The sequence below is a fragment of the Perissodus microlepis genome, chromosome 22 (genome assembly GCF_051167445.1).
Source record: "Perissodus microlepis isolate ML-2025 ecotype Zambia chromosome 22, ASM5116744v1, whole genome shotgun sequence".
NCBI lineage: Eukaryota > Metazoa > Chordata > Actinopteri > Cichliformes > Cichlidae > Perissodus > Perissodus microlepis.
Genome location: NC_140481.1, coordinates 17735179 through 17758171, shown reverse-complemented (window position 1 = coordinate 17758171; position 22993 = coordinate 17735179). Strand labels below are relative to the sequence as shown.

General features: G+C 40.6%; 2 protein-coding genes across 4 annotated transcripts; one reads left to right on the top strand and one right to left on the bottom strand.

Annotated features, from left to right (window-relative positions):
• Window positions 1-679: 679 nt before the first annotated feature.
• Window positions 680-11628, bottom strand: stmn2b (stathmin 2b). The gene is made up of 5 exons (XM_084919426.1): window positions 11458-11628; window positions 5387-5482; window positions 5100-5272; window positions 4307-4498; window positions 680-2539 (listed from the first exon to the last, which is right to left on the bottom strand). Exons 1-5 carry the CDS (start codon window positions 11474-11476, stop codon window positions 2480-2482), a joined length of 540 nt encoding a protein of 179 aa, XP_084775552.1. The 5' UTR covers window positions 11477-11628; the 3' UTR covers window positions 680-2479.
• Window positions 11629-15220: 3592 nt separating this feature from the next.
• LOC146362899 (sterile alpha motif domain-containing protein 3-like) lies at window positions 15221-21808 on the top strand. 3 transcript variants are annotated; one of them, XM_084919975.1, is made up of 9 exons: window positions 15221-15551; window positions 16564-16690; window positions 16855-17013; window positions 17168-17255; window positions 17451-17606; window positions 18072-18278; window positions 18542-18713; window positions 18841-18920; window positions 19025-21808. In XM_084919975.1, exons 1-9 carry the CDS (start codon window positions 15272-15274, stop codon window positions 19319-19321), a joined length of 1566 nt encoding a protein of 521 aa, XP_084776101.1. In that variant the 5' UTR covers window positions 15221-15271; the 3' UTR covers window positions 19322-21808. The 3 variants fall into 3 exon arrangements, with proteins under 3 accessions (XP_084776101.1, XP_084776100.1, XP_084776102.1); XM_084919974.1 differs by having other exon boundaries at window positions 15223-15551; window positions 16495-16690; XM_084919976.1 differs by lacking the exon at window positions 17451-17606 and having other exon boundaries at window positions 15225-15551; window positions 16495-16690.
• Window positions 21809-22993: the final 1185 nt, after the last annotated feature.

Sequence of the window (22993 nt, the reverse complement as noted above, 5' to 3'; positions counted from 1 at the left end):
CCACAGGCTTGTACATGGGGGCACTAAGCACGATGGGTGCACCACTTTATCCACCTCTCTTTTTACCCTCATACGCTCATCAGTCTGGAACAGAATTCATCTGAGAACACGACCTTTTTCCTTCAACATCCAGTCCCATCTTCATTCTCCCTACCAAATTAAAGCATGTTTTTTTACCAGTTTGCCTCAATGATAAGTGGTTTTCTTAAATCTAAAAGCTGTTTAGTCCCAATCCCCTGAGTTCCCTTTGCACTTAGCATGTGGGTATCCTCTAACACACTTCTGTCCTTCCACATTTTCATAATGCATTGTACAGTTCTTTTGCAGTTTCAGCAGTCTCCTTAGTAGTTTCTTTGCTTGATGCTGGTTAATATTTAGCACCTTCTGGTTTAAGAAATGAGAAACTAATTGCTGCATTGGTTAAGGTTAAATAACCTGTTGGCAGCCGAAACAGGTTAATCATTGCAGTAATTATCCAGTGGAAGGCTCATACCTGTTTGCTTAGTTAAATCCAGGCAGTGATTGTTGTACAGTCCAAACAGTTATTGAAGCTGAATAATTCATCTACAGACGTGTTTATCCACGCATTGTTCTGACCTGACATTTTGTTTCAGTTACATAAAGAAAATAGTCCACCGGAAACACAAGCGTGCAGGAAAGAAATCACTCTGAGAGCCGGTTTCATTCACTGAACCCCAAATCTTTATTAACCACTGCTTGCTCACAAAGATATATGTGGAGAGGGGGAAACACACAAATGGATAGAGGAGACAAAGAGAGAGAGTGAGAGAGGCAGGTAGGAGAGTCGCTGTCTGTGCTGAACTTCTGACTGTAATGGTGTTTATTTATATTTAACCGGATCAATATCACATGGCACAAGGGTTGGTTTATCTACCCGCCGTTTCTGAAATACACACACACTCGCACACACACACTCACACACATCTATGGGTCAACTGTGCGTGCGTGACCAACAGGGTTCAACCTCAGGCTTCAACACCCCTGGTTACAAACCATTCGGATACTTTATCACACTCATATACACCTTTACAGATGGAAATACTGTGTTCATGAATCGCTGCTGCAGTGATACCTGTCTTTATGGCTTAGAAGTCTTTCTTGTGCTGACCTTACAGTGGCATTTAAAGTGTCTTGGAGTGAAGTGCGATGGTTCCCAGTAGGTGATGGCGATGTCGCGGACTACTCTAGCCTTTGTGAAATGGAGAAAACTGGGATTTATTTTGTTTTTTTCTCCAACTTAAGCTTCACAGTAGCAGGTTTTATTCTTATTATTATTATTTTGTTTTTGCACTTCAGCATTCTCAGGATGCACTTTGTCCCCAGTGGTGTCGTACGTTACAGTAACATGTGATTTAAATGTGACTGGAAGCCTGTTTTCAGAGGAATATAAGAGGCCCGCCATTTGTCAGGGATGAGCTTTCCGGTGCAGGATGGACAGAAATTAGCACGCTCTGCCTGAGCTCTGTGGTTGCCTGTGTGGAGAGCATGTGAGTGAGTGCTTTTACAGTAGATATATATATATATGTTGTATGTGGAGAGATGAAGAGTTTGCAGACGGAAGGAAGAAGGATGAGGATGGGCTCATTAAATGCTAAAGTGGCCTCCTGTGGTACAGTCACTACCCTACCTCACAGGAGTGGATGTGCGACGACGGCTTGCGGTCCTCACATGAACGCAAAACGGTCCCCCTTTGCCCTCTGTCAGCTTTCCTGCACTTGCTCCTCACTAATTGAATACTGGCATAAACCGGATGGATCTAATTTTGCCTCGCAGATCTGCTGGGTCAGATGAGTAAGCGGCCACTTGCAGGGGCGAAGGGAACTGAGCCAGGATGCGGGCCGTGTGAGGACGCAAGCAGTCACCGCCAACCATCAGCTAGCTGGCAAACTCACAACAAACACCTAAGCCTGTAATCACACAAGAGAAATCTAAAAAAGAAAACATTCTCAGGCTGAAATGAACAAAAAAAAGTAACATGAAAATGAACAAATTATTACATCCATATATGCAAGGAGAAGAAACTTATATATAAAAATGGCACACTGCAATCAATACTTTTGCTGCTTGTATCGTACTGTATATAACAAAAAAAGGAAGTATTTACAAAAACCACTGTCACTTGTCAATTTGATTTTTTTTTTTCTTTTCCTCTCATTTGAAACGGAGCGAAAACATTCTTTTTTTTGGGAAGAGTGGACAGGATACATTGATCTTTCTTTTGTTTTTAATCATTTTTGCATTTTTCCCACCCCCAACTCCATTTGAAGCTCCCGCTGTGTCGGGGTGGCACCTCAGGCTGTGGTGGTTTGTACTAGTGTAGGGGGGAGTATGGCGGTGGGGGTGGAGAGGTGGGGAAATGTGGGATACAGGTGGGGAAAGGAGCGGGGTGGGGCGTTCCTCAGGGCTGGGGAAGGCGGTGGAGGGTGTGGAGGTGGGACATGGAACCAGTTGGGGTTTCTCACGCTGTCAGTGCTTCTCTCAATTCCTTGTTCCTGCGCACCTCCTGTGCATGCTTCTCCTAGAAAAAACATAAACACACACATTGAGGATGTCACATTTTTCTCTGCTGCCAGCCGTTTCCTGACATTTTTCCCCCCTTGTTCACAGCAACAGTTTCCCTATGCTGACCCCTGGACTTCATTTCCCCTCCTGCTATATTTACCAGCCGTGACAGCATGGCTTGTATTGTTTTCCTCTTTCGAGTCCATGTATGTGTGTGCGAATGTGTGTTTGTGCAGTAAAATCTATTTCCAGACCTACTGCCCAAAGGCAATTTTGAGTTTAAATGTCATTCTGTCTTTTGCCAATGATAACTTGATAAATGTGTAAGACTTTTCAAAATGATGGTGGAGAACACGAGTACTGAATAAGCAACTAACTCCCAACTGGTGGTGACTGTCCTTAGCTTGCTAAACAAGCTAGCCTTAGCTAGATCGTCCAAGTATGACCTCAGTCACACAGAAAAAGAAAAAGAAAAAGAAAAAAAAAGGTATTCAGTATCAGGTTTGCTAGAGGTGTCACGAGCAAAGAGGGTGCTGCACCATAACCCCACCCATGTGACTGCTTTGACTGCTAACAGATTGCCTGTAGTCTGCATGGAAGACACTGATTGCAAACGCCTGCTAACTAATAACCGAGTGCTAATGAAACTTGAAAAAGTGCGACATTGTGTCCTACCACTCCAACCAATATGTTACAAAAAGTGGTGTTATCTTTGTTAGAGACGTGCTTTACTGCTGCTTAACAAGTATTTGGCAAGTGTTTGCAGACAAATTGGCATCTTCCATGCAACTATGGGCAACTGCAGCAATCTGCTAGCGGCCAAGGCAATCACAAAGAGGTTTTGCTGGGACGCCATGTACCTGTCTATGAAACAATTTCACATAGTAACAGCAATTACGCTCCTGCATCGACGCCCCAACTGATTGGGTAATAACTTTTCCTTAGCAACCACTGGTTACAGCAACTGCCAACAAGCATTTCCAACCAGTCGGGGAATACACATTTTTTCTTAGCAACTGGTGGTTGTCAAGCAGTTCCCAACTGGTCTCTAGGCCTGTGTGGGTGGGGTTAATGATAAGCTTTGGCCCTTCAGAAAATACAACATGGCAGAGGCTGTTGAGGCTTCAGACCAGTGGGTGATGTGACAGTAGCTACGTGTATCTTTTGTATACTGAGTAATGGGGGCTGATCGTGATCAGCTAACAAGCATTCATTAGCCTAGCTTAATAATATGGTTCCTATTTATTCTTGTCTTTATGAACATGAGAATATTATCCAGTACTTCAGCTCTAAAACACATTTGTCTTTACTGGTTTGTTTCATTGTCAGATTCATAACTGTAATAAAACATTGATGGTAATTATGTCACTGTGTGTAACGGCAGAGTCACTTTCAGTTTGTTCAGCTGTTTGTTTTGGACTCTTATAGCAAAGACAAATGTTATTAAGTTTTCATAGTGCGAATCAGAAAATAGCAGATACTACTTTGACTTAGTGATAGATTTATGAATACAAGCACAACACAAGGTAGCTTTCCTTTAAGATTTCTCAGCTTTTCTGAGGTCACACCGTCAATATTTTGTCTGGGGATTTTGTAGTTGGAGCAACACAACGAGAATGACTGTTTCTTATTCACACTGACATCAGTATGTATTATACACAATATGAAGTAACAACTAAAATATTTATTTGCCTGTTTGCAAAGTATCACAGTGACATAATTTTTATTATTAGCCGGATAATAAGAAGAATAATTTTCAGATGGGACTCTCTCCGCTCCTCACCTTCTCCTGCAGGCGCTCCATCATGGCGGCCAGGTAAGCCATCCGGTTCTCCTCGATTTGCTCCATTTTCATCTGGAGCTTCTCTTCAGCCATGCGGCTGAAGTTGCTGTTTTCCTCCATGGCCTTCATCAGCACGTCGCGCTCGTGCTCCCGCTTCTCAGCCAAGGTCTGAAGCACATGCGCCTCCTGGCACTGGAGGAGGAAGAGGAGAAGGAGAAAGAAGAGAGAAGATGTCTTCCTAAATTTGTTCTTAAATGTGATTTACTGAAATCTGACCACTCATTGATTTATGTCTCTGAGAGTGAGTCAGAGATGGTGCAACAGATGCAGATGTTTAAAACGATCTAGGAAAAGGTCTTTCCTCACCGGCTTAATTTTTTTTAAAACTATAATGAATTATTTACTATGTATGATAATTTATACAGTACACTGTGTGTTTTCCTGACAGTATTGGGTAGTCGGAGTTAAAAAAAATCAGTGATATTGATTGGTTGATTGATTTGGTGCTGGTTTGTTGGATTCGTCAGGTGCTGGACTCACTCTATTGACATTCGAATCAATGGGATGCAGGAATTAGCCGATGTCAGCCTCGATTTTTCATGACAGGCTTGAGGGTGCAGCAGCCAATGTGATGCACATTTATGTGAAATTAGATTTCAAGGGAAGCCAACTGATTATAACATCATAGCAGCAATATTTTGTAAGCTCGAAGATGATTTTGTGCTTTTGTTTGGCATTATTTTGTTTTCTTACACTTGATGTTTTTGTGTCTCTGTGGGGGGAAAATCCTTACCCGTCTTCGGTCCTCAGCTGCCTCCAGCTTCTTTTGGATATCCTCCAGGGAAATGTCCCTCTTTGGGGGACTGGTGATGCAGTGGGCCACTTCAGATACAGGGGAGGTCGGCTTCAGGATGACCTCAAAGGACTGGCCTGAGGCGCGCTTGTTAATGGGCTTTATGTCCATATCTGCATGCGTGTGCAACAAAAACGAACAAAAGAAAGACAATTCTCACTTTTCTCTGCCTTTCTTTCTTCCTTCAGGTGCTTTTGGATAAAACAGGAGGCTTATATCCACCCTACCTTCATAGTCGCCCATGATATTTTTGCGGCTCTCGGGATACAGACAGGAGCAGATGAGCGAGAGAACTGAAATCTCCTTCATCTTCTCTTTGTAAGCTGCGGATACAAACGGGAAATATTACTTCTGCTTACTTTGCTATCGTGCACACTTAGGGCCGCGCCTCTAACATGCACACAGGCAAAATATTAACCCAGTAACACAGAAAAAAGATGAAACATCTGTAACCTACTTCTACTTCAACGGGAGGTCTTTGATGTAAATATTAACATTTTTGGAGGGATAATTATTCATCAAGGCGTCCAAAAGGAAATCTCATCAAAGGATGTCTGCTGCAGCTGAACTGCTCAGGGTTTTGCAGACATTTTGAGGCTTTTGTTTCCACTGAGGGGAGCATGACGGATGTGTCCTTACTTGACCTAATTTCCCCAACAGTCAAGATGCTTCCATCCCCACAGGATTCTCCACACATCATTAGCTATGCATTTATTTCGGCCTATTATTTATTAACGCCGGCAGACCAACGCCCTTGTGCTCCACAGCTTTTCTGTAGGTAATCAGCGATTAGTTGCATGGTTTTCAGGTAATTTTAGAAGCCAGATAATCTTTGGGTTTTTTATCTTCTTAGACTGTGGCTTATGGATAGAGGAGTCTAACAGCTACTGGTTTAGCTTATCAGCATAGCACAGCAGTATGGCTGTCCATCCCATGGTCCATTTACAGTCCAAAAACTTAATAACACTGAAGTGAAGCCGGCAGCAATTCATAGTTGCTGTGTTTGGCAACCTACGCCCCTGCAGGGAGGAACAAATACTCCGAAGGGCAGACAGAAAAAAAAAGTATGAAAAGAACAACCTTGTGTAACCTTGTTCTTTTTTTTTTTATTATTGTGTTTTTGGCACCTACTCCTTTGTAATTTGTGCTTTAAGTTCAGCAGCAGTCCCAGCAGAGAGCAAGGCAAAAATATCTGCAACACGCTGCAGGTTGTGAAATATTCTGCGTTTGCACATCTGTCAAGGTGCACTGCCTCATGGGGCAGATTTGCATGCCAACTGTCATTGTATGGCATAATCCATCACCCAGAGCACAAGGCCTTCAGGGCTGAAATGTGGCACACTGATTCATGATTTGCAGAAGGCCACAGTACCAACGCCAGAAATTAGATTTACTGTGAAAGAGCTTCTCTGTGGTGGGGTACAGTGTGATTAATCCAAGCCGCTTCTTTTCTCTCATTCCCTTCTCACTCTCTCACTCTCACTCCCTGCGTCTCACTTTCTGCCCTGCAGACGGGCAGACGCCACCGTAATGTGATAAACTCTCAGATGTAGCTCTTGCTATTCTCTGGTGGCCTTGTTAGCCCCTTCCCTGAGGAGGAAGAGGGAAAGAGTAAGAGCACAGCAGGAGGGAGGCTGATAAAAAAAAACGAGAATTATTGGAAGAAAGGAGAGAGAGAGAATAGGAATGAAGATGAAAGAAACAGAAAAGAGTGCAATTTCTATGAGATGAAAGGAGAGAGAGAGAGAGAGAGAGAGAGAAAAGGGGTGAGAGGGTGAGAAAACACTCGAGTGGTGAGGTGTAGCCCTGCGATGGTGCCAACGCCTTTCTGACTTAAACTGAAATCACAGACGGAAGGATTATCAGCTCCCTCCACCGCCGACTGCCCTCAGGACAGCTAAATGGAAGGAGCCAAGTCAGGTGGATGCCACTTAAACTCATAATTACTGGACTGCACCATTTCTGCTGATGGGGGTGGGGGAGGGTGTCGCTGGCTCATTACGGGGCTGTGTATATGTCAAGGCCCAGCAGCCATGTTCTCGTACGTACAACTCCACTTGACAGCTAAAGACTCAGACAGTTAACAATTCAGTGGAGCAGATAATTTGGGTTAATGGAGCAGATCAGCAGATATTCCTCTTTACTGGTTGCTGAGTCTGGGCGGGTCCTTTTTTTTCCTGTGGATCTACAGTTTCTGCAGTTCTGGCTGCAACTAATGATTTTTTCATAATCTGTTAATTCGATGGTGATTTTCTTGACAAATTGGTTAATCACTGAAGTCTCTAGTTAAGAGGAGCTTGTTAGGTATCTCATTTTAGCTGGAAAAAAGCAGCATATCACATAAAAAAGGAGACTTTATCTGTATTGATGGATGAGTGGATAAATTCGCCCATGATTGCAGCTCTATCCTGGTTATTAATAAAGGTGCAAACACTTTTTTTTGCTTTTCTATGACTGTTAAATTAAATTGATTCTCTTTGTTGGATAAGAACCGCTTGCTGTGAATTGAAACAGCTCTCCATGTCTGAAACCCACATCCCCCCCCCCCCCCCCCCCCCCCTTTCATTTCCATAATCAAAACTATATGAGAGTCACTATTATGTAGAAACATTAAAGTGCTACTGTATTCCTCCTGAGAGAATTCCTTCTGTAAGCAGTGTAATAATATGGTCATTCCCAGAGGATCACAAACATTAAAATGGCTAGCAACGGCGTTCCAAACAAAGGTTTCTGGCAGAGCTTCAGGCGTGCTGAAGCGATATATGTCAGTTTAAGATGAGATGAAGTAATTTCAGACGGGGACATCAACACTTTACTGCTCCCACTCCAATCCATCAGGCTGGTTCCAACCAGTCAGAGCTGCTCCTCCCATCCCACAACCACAGACACAGCCATCAAACTGCACTTCCTCTTCCAATCCATCAGCCGAAAGAGTGCAGATCATCAATATCCACACTACCTCCACCCCCGCAAGCATCCCTCTTCCCCAGCACCTTCTGCATCCCCAAGCCTCCGTCTCATCTGTCGCTGGTGCACTCTCCCTCTCACTCTCTTTCTCTATTTTTTCACCCACGCTCCCAGCATCTCCTCAGAGAGAGTGCGTTGCCACAAACTGCCACACCCCATTTGGTATTTTTCCTGGAGCCTTTTCCCCCCCTCAGCCACACTCTTCCTCCCTTCTTCTTCATGCAGTCTTAAAAAACACCATTACAAGAATTTATGGGATAGCCACGTTGAGTAAAAAGGCACACGGGGTGGAAAAACAAACGAAATGACACTCTTAGCAGCACTAGGAGCAAATTGGCTACAAAACTTGCCCTACAAAATATGACCCTGTGCATCAAATCTCCACTGCCCTCCTGGGTGCTGTAGAGTCACAGCAGTGCGAGTTTGGCGCTCGTGTTCGGCACATACAAGCCCTTTACAGTCAAATCGCCCATCAGCAATAAAATCACAAGGTTATTAAGAGCAAAATTAGCCATTACGGGAAATATTAGAGCAGCCGGATGATGAAGGGCAGGTAGGGAAAATTTCTAATAGCTACCAATATATGAGCCTGCAGCTAACAACCACAATCAATATCATCAGCTGAGCATCACAAGCAAAGAGGATCAAATCCCCCCAATTTTAGTATGTTTTAGCACTTTTGCTTGAAACATGACAGTCTGTGCTCAAGAAAATATCAGTAAAAATGCTGACAACTGTTCCCTGGAAATGAAAGAAATAGGTACGGACACGTGAACATACAGAAACCGTGTCTGTGTTATACAATGAGTATACAAAGTGGGGGGAAAATGTAATGTGTTGTCATTTGAAAGCTGATCATAGGCATCTCGCCAAGCTGACAGTGTGATGGATGTCTACAAATCACGTGTAGGTAGATGCTGCTCCCCTAGGTGATGATGACAGGCTGTACGGCTGTGACGTAGTTATTTAGTGTGCTCTAATATCTGTAATATAAACCCAACTGCATACACCAAATACTATCATTAATCAACAAACTGCTTAAATCAAGGTGGTGGATATGCTGATACTGTGCCAGGAAATATGAAAAGAGAAAATTCGGTTTCTAATATATGTTTAAAATAATGAGGTTGTGTCTATAAGATACTCTTGAGTCTGTAGAGAACAACCAGACTTGCCAAGGATGTTAAAATGTCTGAACTGTCTTTAACCCGCATGTAAATTTTTATGACCACATCATGGATCCCCACTGGACTGATGTCACCTCTTCCTCTCGGCCTATCTTAAAAAGCAACAGTGATCTGAACCAGTAATGGGAGTGTGCTGCATAGATCGATGGAGTGATTAATCAGGATGAACTGGAAAGGGCAGAGCGAGCGCGTCCTCCTCCAAGGCCAGTGCCCTATTTCGCAATTTTAAAGAAAGTGACTCGGCTCTGCATCAAAATTTAATAGCTTCTCCTTTTAGCTGTGCTCCGCCTCCCCGTCAGGTTTTCGCAGAGCAGTTTTTAGCGTGATCTTGCAGGAAGGCAGACATGGAGACAGACAAACAAACCTGAGAGACATGTTAAGATGAGATTTGGGATGTGCCGTTATCCGAGCTGCTTTTGTTGTGTGCACAGATTTTATGGAGCTAGTTGAATAACCACACCTAATTGGATATGACAAGTGGACCTGATAGGGATCAGGAAGAGTGCTTAGAAGCCTTAAAGCACACAGGAGTGGTCCTGATCTATATTATACTGTCCAGAATTTAAGATAACCAACAAAATCACATGTTTCTGGTGGCATTTATCCTCCCTTTCTGTCCTTACATATAGTTGTATAATATTCACCGAACCATGAAAGTCTTTTTTTTTTTTCAACGTGAAACAGCAGTTTGGTTCTGAAACATTAAGACTATTCTTGCGCTTCTGCACAACCTACATGAACTCAGCGACCCGATGAATGCTGACTGGCATGATGGCGGAGTGTCTGCTCCATGCCCATCCCTTCCTGTCCGCCTGTCCACAGCTCAAATCACGGAGGAAAAAAGAGAAGGCGTAGGAGGACAAGGAGGAAGAGGAGAAGGGGGAGGAGGAGGGGGGAATAAATGTAACAGCCAGGGTTTAGTTGCTGGTTCCACTGAGTGCAGACACGAGGACCCTTACCGCTGTCCCTCAGCGTGCCCCTGCATCCATCAGCATGTCAACCATGCAGAAAACAAACACACCATCCCCTAGACTGACCACACACACACTGCTCTTTTTCTCCTCAAACACACACGCACACACGTTAGTGGTGGGCAGGGCTTCTTTTTTAGCAATCCTGCAGCTCCCATGCAGTGTTTATGGTCTGAAGAGGAGATGGGTTAAAATGCCCAAATGAAACCGGGATGTTGAGATGCATTTACTGACACAAGGCCTTCCACCTGCCACAGCATGCATCCCATTTTATCCCCCCCCCCCCCAATATTTATGCCAAATGCCGTCATGTTTGCCTTCAAGCATCATTTGCAGCCCGATCATAAAACTCTTATCAAATATAAAAGGCCACAGTTACTGTCAATAACCTTGCCAACAGGAATGGTGTCTGATATTTCCGTCCCTTGTTGTAAATTCTTCCCTGGAATGCAAAGCAGTTCCTTTTCTTTCTTTCTTTCTTTTTTTTTCCTTCCCCCTCTCTATCTCTCTTTGATTCACGTCTTTGGCGGTAACCACAAATTGGTTCAGCGGGCTTTAGACAGCGCAGCTACATAGGATGGCCCAGTTTTAATAATGAGATTTGTCACGGGGAAATATTTCACACCCTTGGAGAGCGGCTGGGTTGCTTTGAAGGGACCGTAGATGTTGGGTGGGGTCGCTGGCGCTGCATTATGCTGCACGGCTCTGAGTCAGGCAACAAGAGGCAGGTGCGGCAGGCAGGCATCGACAAGATGATGCTGTGCAGGCTGGGAAAACAGCCCGGCTTTTGCATTTATGGAGTATTTATGTATATGTTTTTTTTTTCTTTCAGATGAATAAATAAATATGCGTCATTCACACGGCAAACTGAACCTCAAACTCCCCTCACTGATTGACACCGAACTGGATTTACAATTAGACAAAATCGATTAGACTTTTAAAGACCAAAATAATATTTAATAATAATAATGTATCTTCAAAATGCTGCATCAGATTTACAACTTCATCACATATTTAGCAGTGACTTGCGGAGGAGTCTGGCCGCTCCCTCCCATCAACCCTCAGCATCCTTTTGTGCCATGGGTGTCGCCACTGCCTCTCATCCTCCTCAAACTGCGAATCCGCTGTAATGTCACTAAAACACACACACACGTAATAAAGTGCAAAACTCACCGATCGCGGTCTTAGCCATTTCTGTACGGTAGTGCCTGGGCGGGTTGACCGGAGGAGTGTGCGTCAGTTGCTGGATGCTATCTCGGGGTGAAGGGACTGCTGGTAAGGCACTGAGTCAGCAGAGACGGGGGCTGCCGGTGCGCCTGGTGGTCTGTGACGAGCTGCGTCAAGCAGCTGGCCAATAACGAGGGCATGAGCGGAAGTGCGCACCCCTCCAGAATAAAAGTAGCCATAAATCATTTTACTGAGGGACCAAAGAGTGGAGGCAAAAATAAATAATTACAAATAATATTTAAAAAATATAATATAACAATAAACAAACAAACAAATAAATAAAATTTGCACAGCAGCATTTATACAAGCCTCAAGCCTCAAAATGTTTTAGTCTAACAAAGAATTTTTTTCTTGCTTCAAATTAAAACAGACAACGCAGAATTAATATCGGAATAAAATGCAATAAGAAATGCACTGAAAAATAAATGCTGGTGTCATGGCTCCAACTTATAAACCCGATGGCTTAAATAACTGGAATATGTACGGGGTTTTTTTTCTTTTTTTTAAGTACTATAAAATCTATAAACAAATTAAATTAAATTTAAAACTGAAAACTGGTTTTCTCATTGCCAGCTAACATTTTATACAGCCAGAGAATAATCATAAACTCTTAACAGGTGCATGTGAAGTATATGTAATATGCTAAGAGGAGAGAATATTTGTTTGTTGTTTTTTTTACTTGTTTGTTTGTTTTTTAAATTAAACTGTGAGGCTCCCCAACAATTTGTGTAAACGTCCAACATTATGGAAAAGCTAAATATATTCTAAATACGTGTGTTTTATTTTGAAATCAATTGCAGGGACTCCCAACATCTAATCCAGTTGACTTGGCGGTGCCTGTAATGAGCGCTTTACCATGTAAAGCACTCTACCACAGTCTCCTCTCCTCCAGGCAAACTCTGACACACCTAATGTCCTCCTGCATAACAGAGCGCCAACCCTGCTGTGACAGTTGATAGTGAGGGAGTCTCCTCTTTTGTTTCTGATAAACGGTTAGAGGTGAAACAATTGTGTGTGTGTGTGCGTGTGTGTGTGTGTTTATATCTATATCTATATATCTCTGGGTATATAAAGATGTAAAGCTAGCTATACGTAGCAAAAGCAAGAGCAAAAGACCACCAAATAGTTGACTTGAATTATTAAAAAATAGCCTCTAGGTGGCAGCAAATCTCAAGTCTGTAGGGTACGCCGAGAAAAGTTCCTGTCAAAACTGACAATAACAATACATCAACTAATGACTCAAAAAAACATCATCCAATATCCAAGAAAATGCACCTAATATGATATATAAAATAAATACAGGCAAACAGAAAATGTAAGTCCATTGTTAGTTACTATTGAATTTTCATTCATTAATGTGTTGTCTATACAGGGAGTGCAGAATTATTAGGCAAATGAGTATTTTGTCCACATCATCCTCTTCATGCATGTTGTCTTACTCCAAGCTGTATAGGCTCGAAAGCCTACTACCAATTAAGCATATTAGGTGATGTGCATCTCTGTAATGAGAAGGGGTGTGGTCTAATGACATCAACACCGTATATCAGGTGTGCATAATTATTAGGCAACGTCCTTTCCTGTGGCAAAATGGGCCAAAAGAAGGACTTGACAGGCTCAGAAAATCAAAAATAGTGAGATATCTTGCAGAGGGATGCAGCAGTCTCAAAATTGCAAAGCTTCTGAAGCGTGATCATCGAACAATCAAGCGTTTCATTCAAAATAGTCAACAGGGTCGCAAGAAGCGTGTGGAAAAACCAAGGCGCAAAATAACTGTCCATGAACTGAGAAAAGTCAAGCGTGCAGCTGCCAAGATGCCACTTGCCACCAGTTTGGCCATATTTCAGAGCTGCAACATCACTGGAGTGCTCAAAAGCACAAGGTGTGCAATACTCAGAGACATGGCCAAGGTAAGAAAGGCTGAAAGACGACCACCACTGAACAAGACACACAAGCTGAAACGTCAAGACTGGGCCAAGAAATATCTCAAGACTGGTTTTTCTAAGGTTTTATGGACTGATGACATGAGAGTGAGTCTTGATGGGCCAGATGGATGGGCCCGTGGCTGGATTGGTAAAGGGCAGAGAGCTCCAGTCCGACTCAGACGCCAGCAAGGTGGAGGTGGAGTACTGGTTTGGGCTGGTATCATCAAAGATGAGCTTGTGGGGCCTTTTCGGGTTGAGGATGGAGTCAAGCTCAACTCCCAGTCCTACTGCCAGTTTCTGGAAGACACCTTCTTCAAGCAGTGGTACAGGAAGAAGTCTGCATCCTTCAAGAAAAACATGATTTTCATGCAGGACAATGCTCCATCACACGCGTCCAAGTACTCCACAGCGTGGCTGGCAAGAAAGGGTATAAAAGAAGAAAAACTAATGACATGGCCACCTTGTTCACCTGATCTGAACCCCATTGAGAACCTGTGGTCCATTATCAAATGTGAGATTTACAAGGAGGGAAAACAGTACACCTCTCTGAACAGTGTCTGGGAGGCTGTGGTTGCTGCTGCACGCAATGTTGATGGTGAACAGATCAAAACACTGACAGAATCCATGGATGGCAGGCTTTTGAGTGTCCTTGCAAAGAAAGGTGGCTATATTGGTCGCTGATTTGTTTTTGTTTTGTTTTTGAATGTCAGAAATGTATATTTGTGAATGTGGAGATGTTATATTGGTTTTACTGGTAAAAATAAATAATTGAAATGGGTATATATTTGTTTTTTGTTGAGTTGCCTAATAATTATGCACAGTAATAGTCACCTGCACACACAGATATCCCCCTAAAATAGCTAAAACTAAAAACAAACTAAAAACTACTTCCAAAAACATTCAGCTTTGATATTAATGAGTTTTTTGGGTTCATTGAGAACATGGTTGTTGTTCAATAATAAAATTATTCCTCAATAATACAACTTGCCTTCTGCACTCCCTGTATTTCCTCTTTGAATAATCATTTATTCATCATTTTGTTCATTTATTTTACTGTGTATAATTTTATCTTATGTATTTATTTATTTTCTGATATATTGATATTCTGTCTGTGTCTGCAAATTGTGTCAACCCCGGGAACCATGATACAAGGTGTTTGCAGAAATAGAAGGCAGAGAACAGCAAAAGGATGAAAAAGATGAGAACATTAACACTATAGTAGCATTTCCAAAGAAAGCTATCAGAGATTGGTGGAATGCCTGATCTTATTTCCACTAGACAGGAAATTGCCTTTTCTCTTTTTCAATTTTATTTCCAAAAATTTGAGCACAAAGCTAGAATTTCTTTAGAAGTTTTTTTCCATACTATCCTACACAGTCAGAAATAGGGGTACGGAAGGGGTACATTACTGTGCCCCAAGGTACAAAAATGACATTAATACAGTCTAAGGACAAATATTGGACCTCGGGGTAACTATCTGTACCTTTTTTAGCGTCTGAAAGGTACATACATGTTCCTTAATTGTGAAAAGTACTTATTTGTACCCATTCTTTCAAAAGATAAAGTACAGGTTGATTAAGCTCTTTTTGATTAGAGTTTTTTTTTTTTAATTCTTTTTGACAGTAATTTATTTGCAACTGTATTGATTTAAGCATATATTTTAGTGTTTTTATTTTATTTTTTATTATTTTCATTGCTGTTGTTGTTTTTGTATTCCCTGAACCCCCCTTATTTTTAAGCTGCTTTAAGAACAATGAATTTATTTGAAAGAAAAAAAAGTAAAAATGCATTTAAACATTTTTTTAAGAGAGTGTTTTTTTTTAAGTATAACTATTTGGATGAATTGCAAAAAAGCACCCTTATTGAACTCGGAGTGCGAGTTGAGCCCATCCTCACAACATCAAACAAAAAGTAGAAGAAGAAACTCAACGAATAGCTGGTGGATTCTAGAGCTTTCTGTAAATGCAGCAGGTGCCATTTTGTTTTATCAACGGACGGAGATGGATTATGAACTTGCAAGTCCTGGTGTGCTCTGTTCACTTTCAACCGAGGAGCTCTTAACAAAAATACAAGAGTGGGGCTTAGATGTCACCGAAGCTGAAGCTCAGCGTTTCAGAGGTAAGTTTTATTTAAAGAAAAATGTAGCGTAATTACTAATTATTGGTTTAGCCTAGCTTAACGTATATTAGCAATTTAGCTAGTTTCGGCACTCTCTTAGCTCAAATTATGTCTTTTTACAAACGTTTTTACAAACGTTTCATGTGTAACGTTGAGGTCACAGTTCTGAAAAATGAAAAATGTGTACACATAGTATTTGTATAAGTTTAAACTTATATATGTGGTTCGGCCACAGTCTATGGGTTCAGTAACCCCTGCGCAGCGGAACGGCGCGAAATTTGATTCCCTGGTAGCTGAATGCAGTTTACCGTTAGTGTATTAATGGTTTAATAAAATCACGTTTTTACATCCATTCCAAGGCCATCAACACACATGGGCGGCTGAATATAACGTTTAAAGGAAATATCCTGACGCCGCACTTGTTTAAAATATAACAAGGGTGTCGCAGCTGGGGTTTGATAGTCGCGTTTTAAGCAATGTGGGAACTTTTTCAGCATGTAATCTGAGCTTGTAATACGGTCCTGCGGGTGTTATCGCTATAAGTAATCGGTCTGAAAGAACAGACGGCAGAAACTGTCGGAAATCTGGAGAAAGGAGTCACCTTAGTAGTGAATATTAACAAATTACAGCATTCTAGTCTTTTTTTTCTTCCAAACTTGAAAGGGCACAAAAGCATGCTCAGACTCTGCTCTCCTGTGTCCAGTAGTCCCAAACAAACATCTAAATTTAAAAATGAAAACTTTGCATATCGAGAGGATTCACTCTAAAAATTTGGTTTATTTTATTTAATTTACTGATTTTTTTTAATGAATATTTCTTTGAACTGAAAGAAGTTGTACAAAAGGTTTTAATGTGTGTGATATACGGTTTTTACCCATGTAAAAATGTGGTGATAAATATCCTTACATGGAATTTAGAGTTTGTACTACCATATATCTTGCAGACAATGAGGTTGATGGTGACACAGTTGACTGCGGTCTTACTGAGACTATGGTTGCATACCTTTTCCAAGGATCCTTCAAAAAGCAGGTTAAATTCAACCAATTTGTGTCAAGGATGAAGGAATCTTCAGTGACGCTGACTCTACAGACTGTCTCTCCAGAAGACTGGCAACCATCTACTTCGTCAACTTCAATAAGGTATTTTCTTATTTATAATGAAGTTAGTATGTCTGAAGCATACATGTTGGCCGTTATGCACTTTTAGGATTTAGTTAATATGATCATTGTTTCTACCATATGTATTGTTACTGTAGTGTTTTATACTTCATGCAATAAAAACAAACACTTAACTGTTTTCACAGCAATGAAAATACTTTGAGACTGCCAGCCTCTTTTGAAATTCCAAGATTTCCCAAAAATCTGCAACTAAAACTGGACAACAAAGAACCGTGCCATAAAAATCCAAGGGACAGACACACAATAATCAGAGTTCTATATGAAGCTGTGGCACAGTATACTATGTAAGTTAATCAGGGTAATGTTAGCTTGTTGCTTTAGAAAAAGCTGAATCTGTCATATTGAAAATAAACGCTACATTACTAAGAAACAATAACTGACAAACAAGTTTGTTTGTCAGCAGTTGCTCTAACACTTATGTTTCTTCTGATATTACAGGTATCCCACAAATTCTGAATATGTGCAAGCTGTGAAGACGCTGGTAATGAAGTATCCTTTCCTCAAGGATCGTGAGGGAAATGGTTATGTAAGTTAAATTTAAAATTTGCACAAGGTTCCTTCAAGATTACAAAGTAAAAGTGAAGCTTTTTTCGATCTTGTTTTGTTAGTAAGACAATCTGTAGCCTCTCAGTAGGTTTGTATGAAGTATGTTTACTGATTCTTTGTTGGGTGTATTTTGTGTAGATTGTTTTTACAGTAACTTATGTTTCTGTTCAACAAGCACACATGGCATATGTCTTTGAGACGTAAATTCAAATCAGAGCGGGCACCACTAGTCGACAGTGAGGCAGTGAGGCGTTGTAAGGAGAAGTTTGGTTCTACGAGGAGAGGGCAGCCTAATAAATGTCAACGAACAAGTCAGAGAAATGTTTGTCAGGTTGGTGTGAGGGACATCTTGAGCTATAAAATGTTCTTGCCTCTGTTATTACATCTAAAACTAAGGATTAGGGATGCAACTGTACCCCTTTTTTCAAACCGAAACAATACCAATACTTGGATTAGAGCACTTGCTAATACAAAGTACCAGTGCTAATACTTCTACCTCACAAAAAATTATTAATTGGAAGGCGCTAAAAGAGGGTGAACTAGATTAAAAAAAAAAACAAAAAAAACATTTTAAATATGACTCCAAAACTAAAATTTCAAGTTAACAATTAAGATTTTATGTGAAATTATTTCAGAGTTTCCATATTTTAAATATTGGTTCATGGTATCGGTTAACTTTAACCGATACGAGTTCTTTGTGATGCACAGATCGTGTCAGCTCTAATTGTATATTTAGTCTTATGTTGGGTTTCTAATCTGTTTTGACTTTCTCTTCTCACTCTTGCTTTCTTTCAAGGGACCATGCGTCCAAGGAGAGGATTTATTATCCATAGACGCCCACTTAAAGGTCTTACAGTGCCAATATCAGAAGATGCAACCAGATACCATGGTGGTTCATAACCGTATGCAGCAAACGTTTGCTTGGCGGCAAAAAGAAATTGCAGATGGTATGCCTGTGGAGGATGTGTTGAAGAAGTACCCCTTCTTAGGGATGCCTACTGGTGTAAGTCAGAAAGCTGAATTGAACTTGGAAATAGCTGTCACATTTAACATGTTTATAGTAGTAAATTTTATTTGCCCTTGACCTTGCTTTCTTCATCTGTCCCTCTTTCCTTTTTTTGTATGTTCATGTAACTTCTTACAGTATTGTTGTTAAATTCTATAAAAAAATAATTATGCAGCACCATACATAATTAATATCAACTTTAGATTATTTCATTTTCATACACTGTTATTTTGTACTGAAAATGAATTTTTTACTTGTAGCTGTGCAACGAACTCGGGTGGATCCAACCAACAACGGGTAATGTAAGCCAGCGATTTCGTGAAGGGCTCTCATGTGTTGCAGCAAAGGTGATTGACCTTACACGAGGGAAAACCCCACTCTACCACCTCTACCTTGATGCAAGAGAGGAGGCTCTCACTGATGACCTACCAGGTATTTGCTTTTGTTTTTAACTTCAAGGCTTCCATTTTATATAATTTTTATAGGTAACTGGAAATGCCAGATAAAATGCATGGGTGATCTTGTGGTTTTTTTTTTTTTGTTTTTTTTTTTTTGGCAGATCTTGACACAAGGGCTGCACTTTTATTCCTGCCATACGTCTTCAAGGAGAAACTGGATCTCTTTGTCATACTTGGAGAGGTGTGTGTATTAAAATATTTAGTCTATATAAAAGGAAAACAAATGTATCTTTTGTTAAGAGACTAAGATATTGCTTTCCTCTACCTTCTCTTTTGACTTCAAAGGTTCATCCTAAAACCCCCTATCCAACTGTTCAGCTACTTCATGAAGACTGGAAACCAGTGTTCTCCAGAAGCGCTCCAAACATTGTGAAGTTGGATGGCAGTGAAGTGTGCAGAAGCTCGTGTATTTTTGAAGGAATCATCTCTTCTTTCTGCTTGTATTTTGTCTTCAACCTTGCTTATCCAAAACATCTGAAGAACACCCTGATTTTTCTCCAAAAGTACATTGTGAAAATAGATGAGGGTGAGGACCGGCCTCTGCCAATCACAGTCACCAGACAAATAAATCTTCTGTATTGACCACCATGCCTCAGCCATATCAGTGCTCCAAATGTGGCAGAAGAACCTTTAGTTTGACAAAGCTTATTCAGCACATAGGACTTATTCATTCCCATGATGCCAATTTTGATATAACCTGTGGACTCAGTGACTGCTGTTCTTCCTTCAAAAAATATGAATCTTTCAGACGACATGTGTATAGGAAACACAGAGAACAGGTGTTGTGTCCCCATAAAGACTTAGATGAAAATGAGCAGGAGGTAGTCAGTCCACACCCAAATGAATTTGCAAATGACATAACTGAAAATATTGAAACCCCTCCATCCTGGGATGAATTTTTGATAAATTTCAGAGACAACCTTTTCAAGTTCATTCTTAAGTGCAGAGAGAAAAATTCTTTACCAGTCTCTGTTCAGGAAGAAATTGTGGAAGACGTAAATTTTCTGATGTGTTTTTTCAAGGAGAACTACGATGCTTTTATAGCATATCATTTAGAGAAAATGGGTCTTGACGTGTCTTTGTGTCCAGAGCTTAAAAATGTCCTGCATTCAAATGAATTTTTTGAGAAGGCTTCAACAGCTATTCGATCTCCTTATTTGGTCAAAGAACATTGCAAATCAAAGCTCAACATGACAGAGCCTGTTCATTGCAAATTAAGAGACTCTGTGGGTCATACAGTTGGCTCGTATTCATATGTGCCTGTTGATAAGGTGCTAAAAAATTATCTTTCTCATGAAGACATACAAGATCACATTTTTTCAAGTGGCAATTTGGAAACTGATGAATTTCTAACCGATTACTCTGATGGAGAAATCTTCAGACATCATCAATTCTTCAAGGATAACCCAAATGCACTGCCACTCCATTTTTATGAGGATGAATTTGAAGTACTTAATCCCCTAGGATCTAAACGATCCAAACACAAACTTAGTGCATTTTATTACACTGTAGGCAATTTGGACAAAAGGTACACTTCTCAGCAGAGACACATTCATCTAGCGTTATTGGTACGCTATTCTTTCGTTAAGCGGTGTGGTTGGCATGTTATCCTTAAACCTTTGCTTGATGATTTGGAAAAACGTTCCACTGATGGCTTTACTTTTACCATTGATAAAACTGAACACACTATTCATGCTGCTCTTGCAACTTGCATCTTGTGATAATTTATCAGCTCACATGATTGGTGGTTTTTCTATGTCATTTAACACTGGTAGAATTTGTCGGTATTGCATGGCTTCTTATGAAGATATGAAACAATCCTTTGAGGAAGAAAGCTTTGTTTTAAGAACATCAGAGGTTCACCAGTATCATCTTGCACGAATCCAAGAATTTCCAGATGATAAAACAATATATGGTGTAAATAGTTCATGTCCTTTTGACAGACTGAGTTATTTCAGTGTTACGCAAGCTTTACCACCTGATGTAATACATGATCTGTTGGAAGGTGTAGTTCCTCTAGTTATGAAACTAGTGATTTGTAAAGCCCACACTGAGAAGCATATTACAATTAGAGAGATCAATGAAGAATTGCAAAAAATGCCCATTGGTCAGAATGACAAAACAAACAAACCAGTACAGTTATCAGAGAGACTTCAGAGTGTTGGTATTGTTGGATCAGCATCTCAAAAGTGGTGCCTGTTCAGATTGCTGCCATTTCTGATGGCAGACCGTGTGCCACCTAATTGTAAATATTGGCATGTTTTTCTTCTATGTCGTGAAATAACAGAGATTGTAATGGCTAAAAAAGTGCGAAAAGAGAATATTTTATTGTTGAAGTTGCTTGTCCATGAGTTTCTCACAAAACTGAAAAGTGTATTTGGGGATGTAATTACACCAAAGTGTCATTATTTAATCCACTATGCAAGACTGATTGAAATGTTCGGCCCTCTACGTTTGTTATGGTGTATGAGATTTGAAAGTAAGCACCAGTATTTCAAAACGTTGTCCCGCAATTGTAGAAATTTTATGAACATTGCTACAACTTTGAGCAACAGACATCAGTTCAGACAGTGCTGGGAGTTTTCTAACAAAAGTTTACTTGGTGAATTTGAAAATGTTTTTGGAAAAAGTGTGACTACACCATTTTTGTCATTACCACTGGAACTGCAACAAGCACTGACAGTCTATTGTGGCTTTTCTGAAGTTGATAGTGCTAAGAAAGCTTTCCAGCGTGTGTCAGAAGTAATTGTGAACAGTGTCAAATACTGTGTAAGAGATGTGTTTGTCATTGATGTACTGCATTCAGAGAAGATTCCTCTGTTCTGGCAAATTAAGTACATATTTAATATTGACACAATGTGGGTCTTTTGTGGAAAAATTCTCATTCCTCTGTTATATGACAACCATTTTCATTCATACAGTGTTAGAGTTGATAGTGAATGGACGTTGCTAAAACCTGGACAGGAAATTGATGTTGCAGCTTATGACACATACTCTGTTGATAACAGTTTGTATGTAACAGTTAAGCAATGTATTTAAGAAGGTAATAAATGTGACAAGTATTTTTGACTTTGTATCTTCAATTTTTCAAATCTTGAGAGGAAAAATATAGGAAATCTGTGTGTAGATACTGAACCTTTAGAAAGACATTTTTGTACTCCTTTTAAGGGTTCTTTTTTGTACTTTATACTAAGGGTACAACTTTGCCCTTTAAAGTACAGGTTTGACGTGTAAAAGGTACAAATTACAAGGGTACAAATCAGTACCCACAGTTTAGGGTACAGAACGGTACCTTAGAGGGTACCACCCCAGTGACAAGCCATTGTACCCCTATAGGTACATTTCTGTACTTTAATTTCTGAGTGTGTAAAGTACAGGGTCCTTATCACAAAGCATGCGCTTGCATAGATAACAAAGTCGTTATGTGCCCACTGTTTATTCATGTGTAGTGAGAGGTTCTGTAAGAAGCCAATGTTTAACTAGGCCCAACAATATACCAATGTTTGTAGCTGTGGCTTGTAATAAGGTGGCATGAATGGAATAACACATAATACGATCGCCACTCACTATGAATGTGAAGGCCTACCAACACAATTTACAACTCAAACCATTTACTAGGCTAAAGTAAAATAACTTTAACCTAGTAAACGGTTTGAGCCTCTTCATCCTTTCTATTTGTCATTTTATTATTTATGGGATTCTACTGACGTACAGTTACTACTTATTACATAAACCTGTTCAATTGTTCATTAATGCAAATATCTGATCAGCCAATCACATGGCTGTAAATCAGTACGGGTCGACCAGCTGAAGTTTTAATTGACCAGCATAATTTGAAAGAAAGAAAATTTAAATTATTTTGGTTTCAAAAAGAGAAGATGTCCAGTGAGCAGCAGTTGGGTGAAAAAGTCTTTCTGGAGAGCAGATGGGCTACAGCAGTAGAAGACCACACTTGGTGCCATTGCTGTCAATTGAGAACAGGAAACTGATGGTATAATTCCCATGGGCTCACCAAAACTGAACAGCAGAAGAGTGGAAAAATGTGGAGTAAATAACATGAAATAAAGGGTGTCTGTCTCTGCGTTTGCCCTGTGTAAGACTTTCAACCTGTCAGGGTGTACCCTGCCACTCGCCCTGTGATAGTGGGGATAGGCTCAACAGTTCAGGCTCGTGCTGGTGGTGTAACGGTGTGGGGACAGGGGCGGATCTAGAGAAATTTTCTTAGGATGGCATGGAAATCAAATGGGGTGGGGA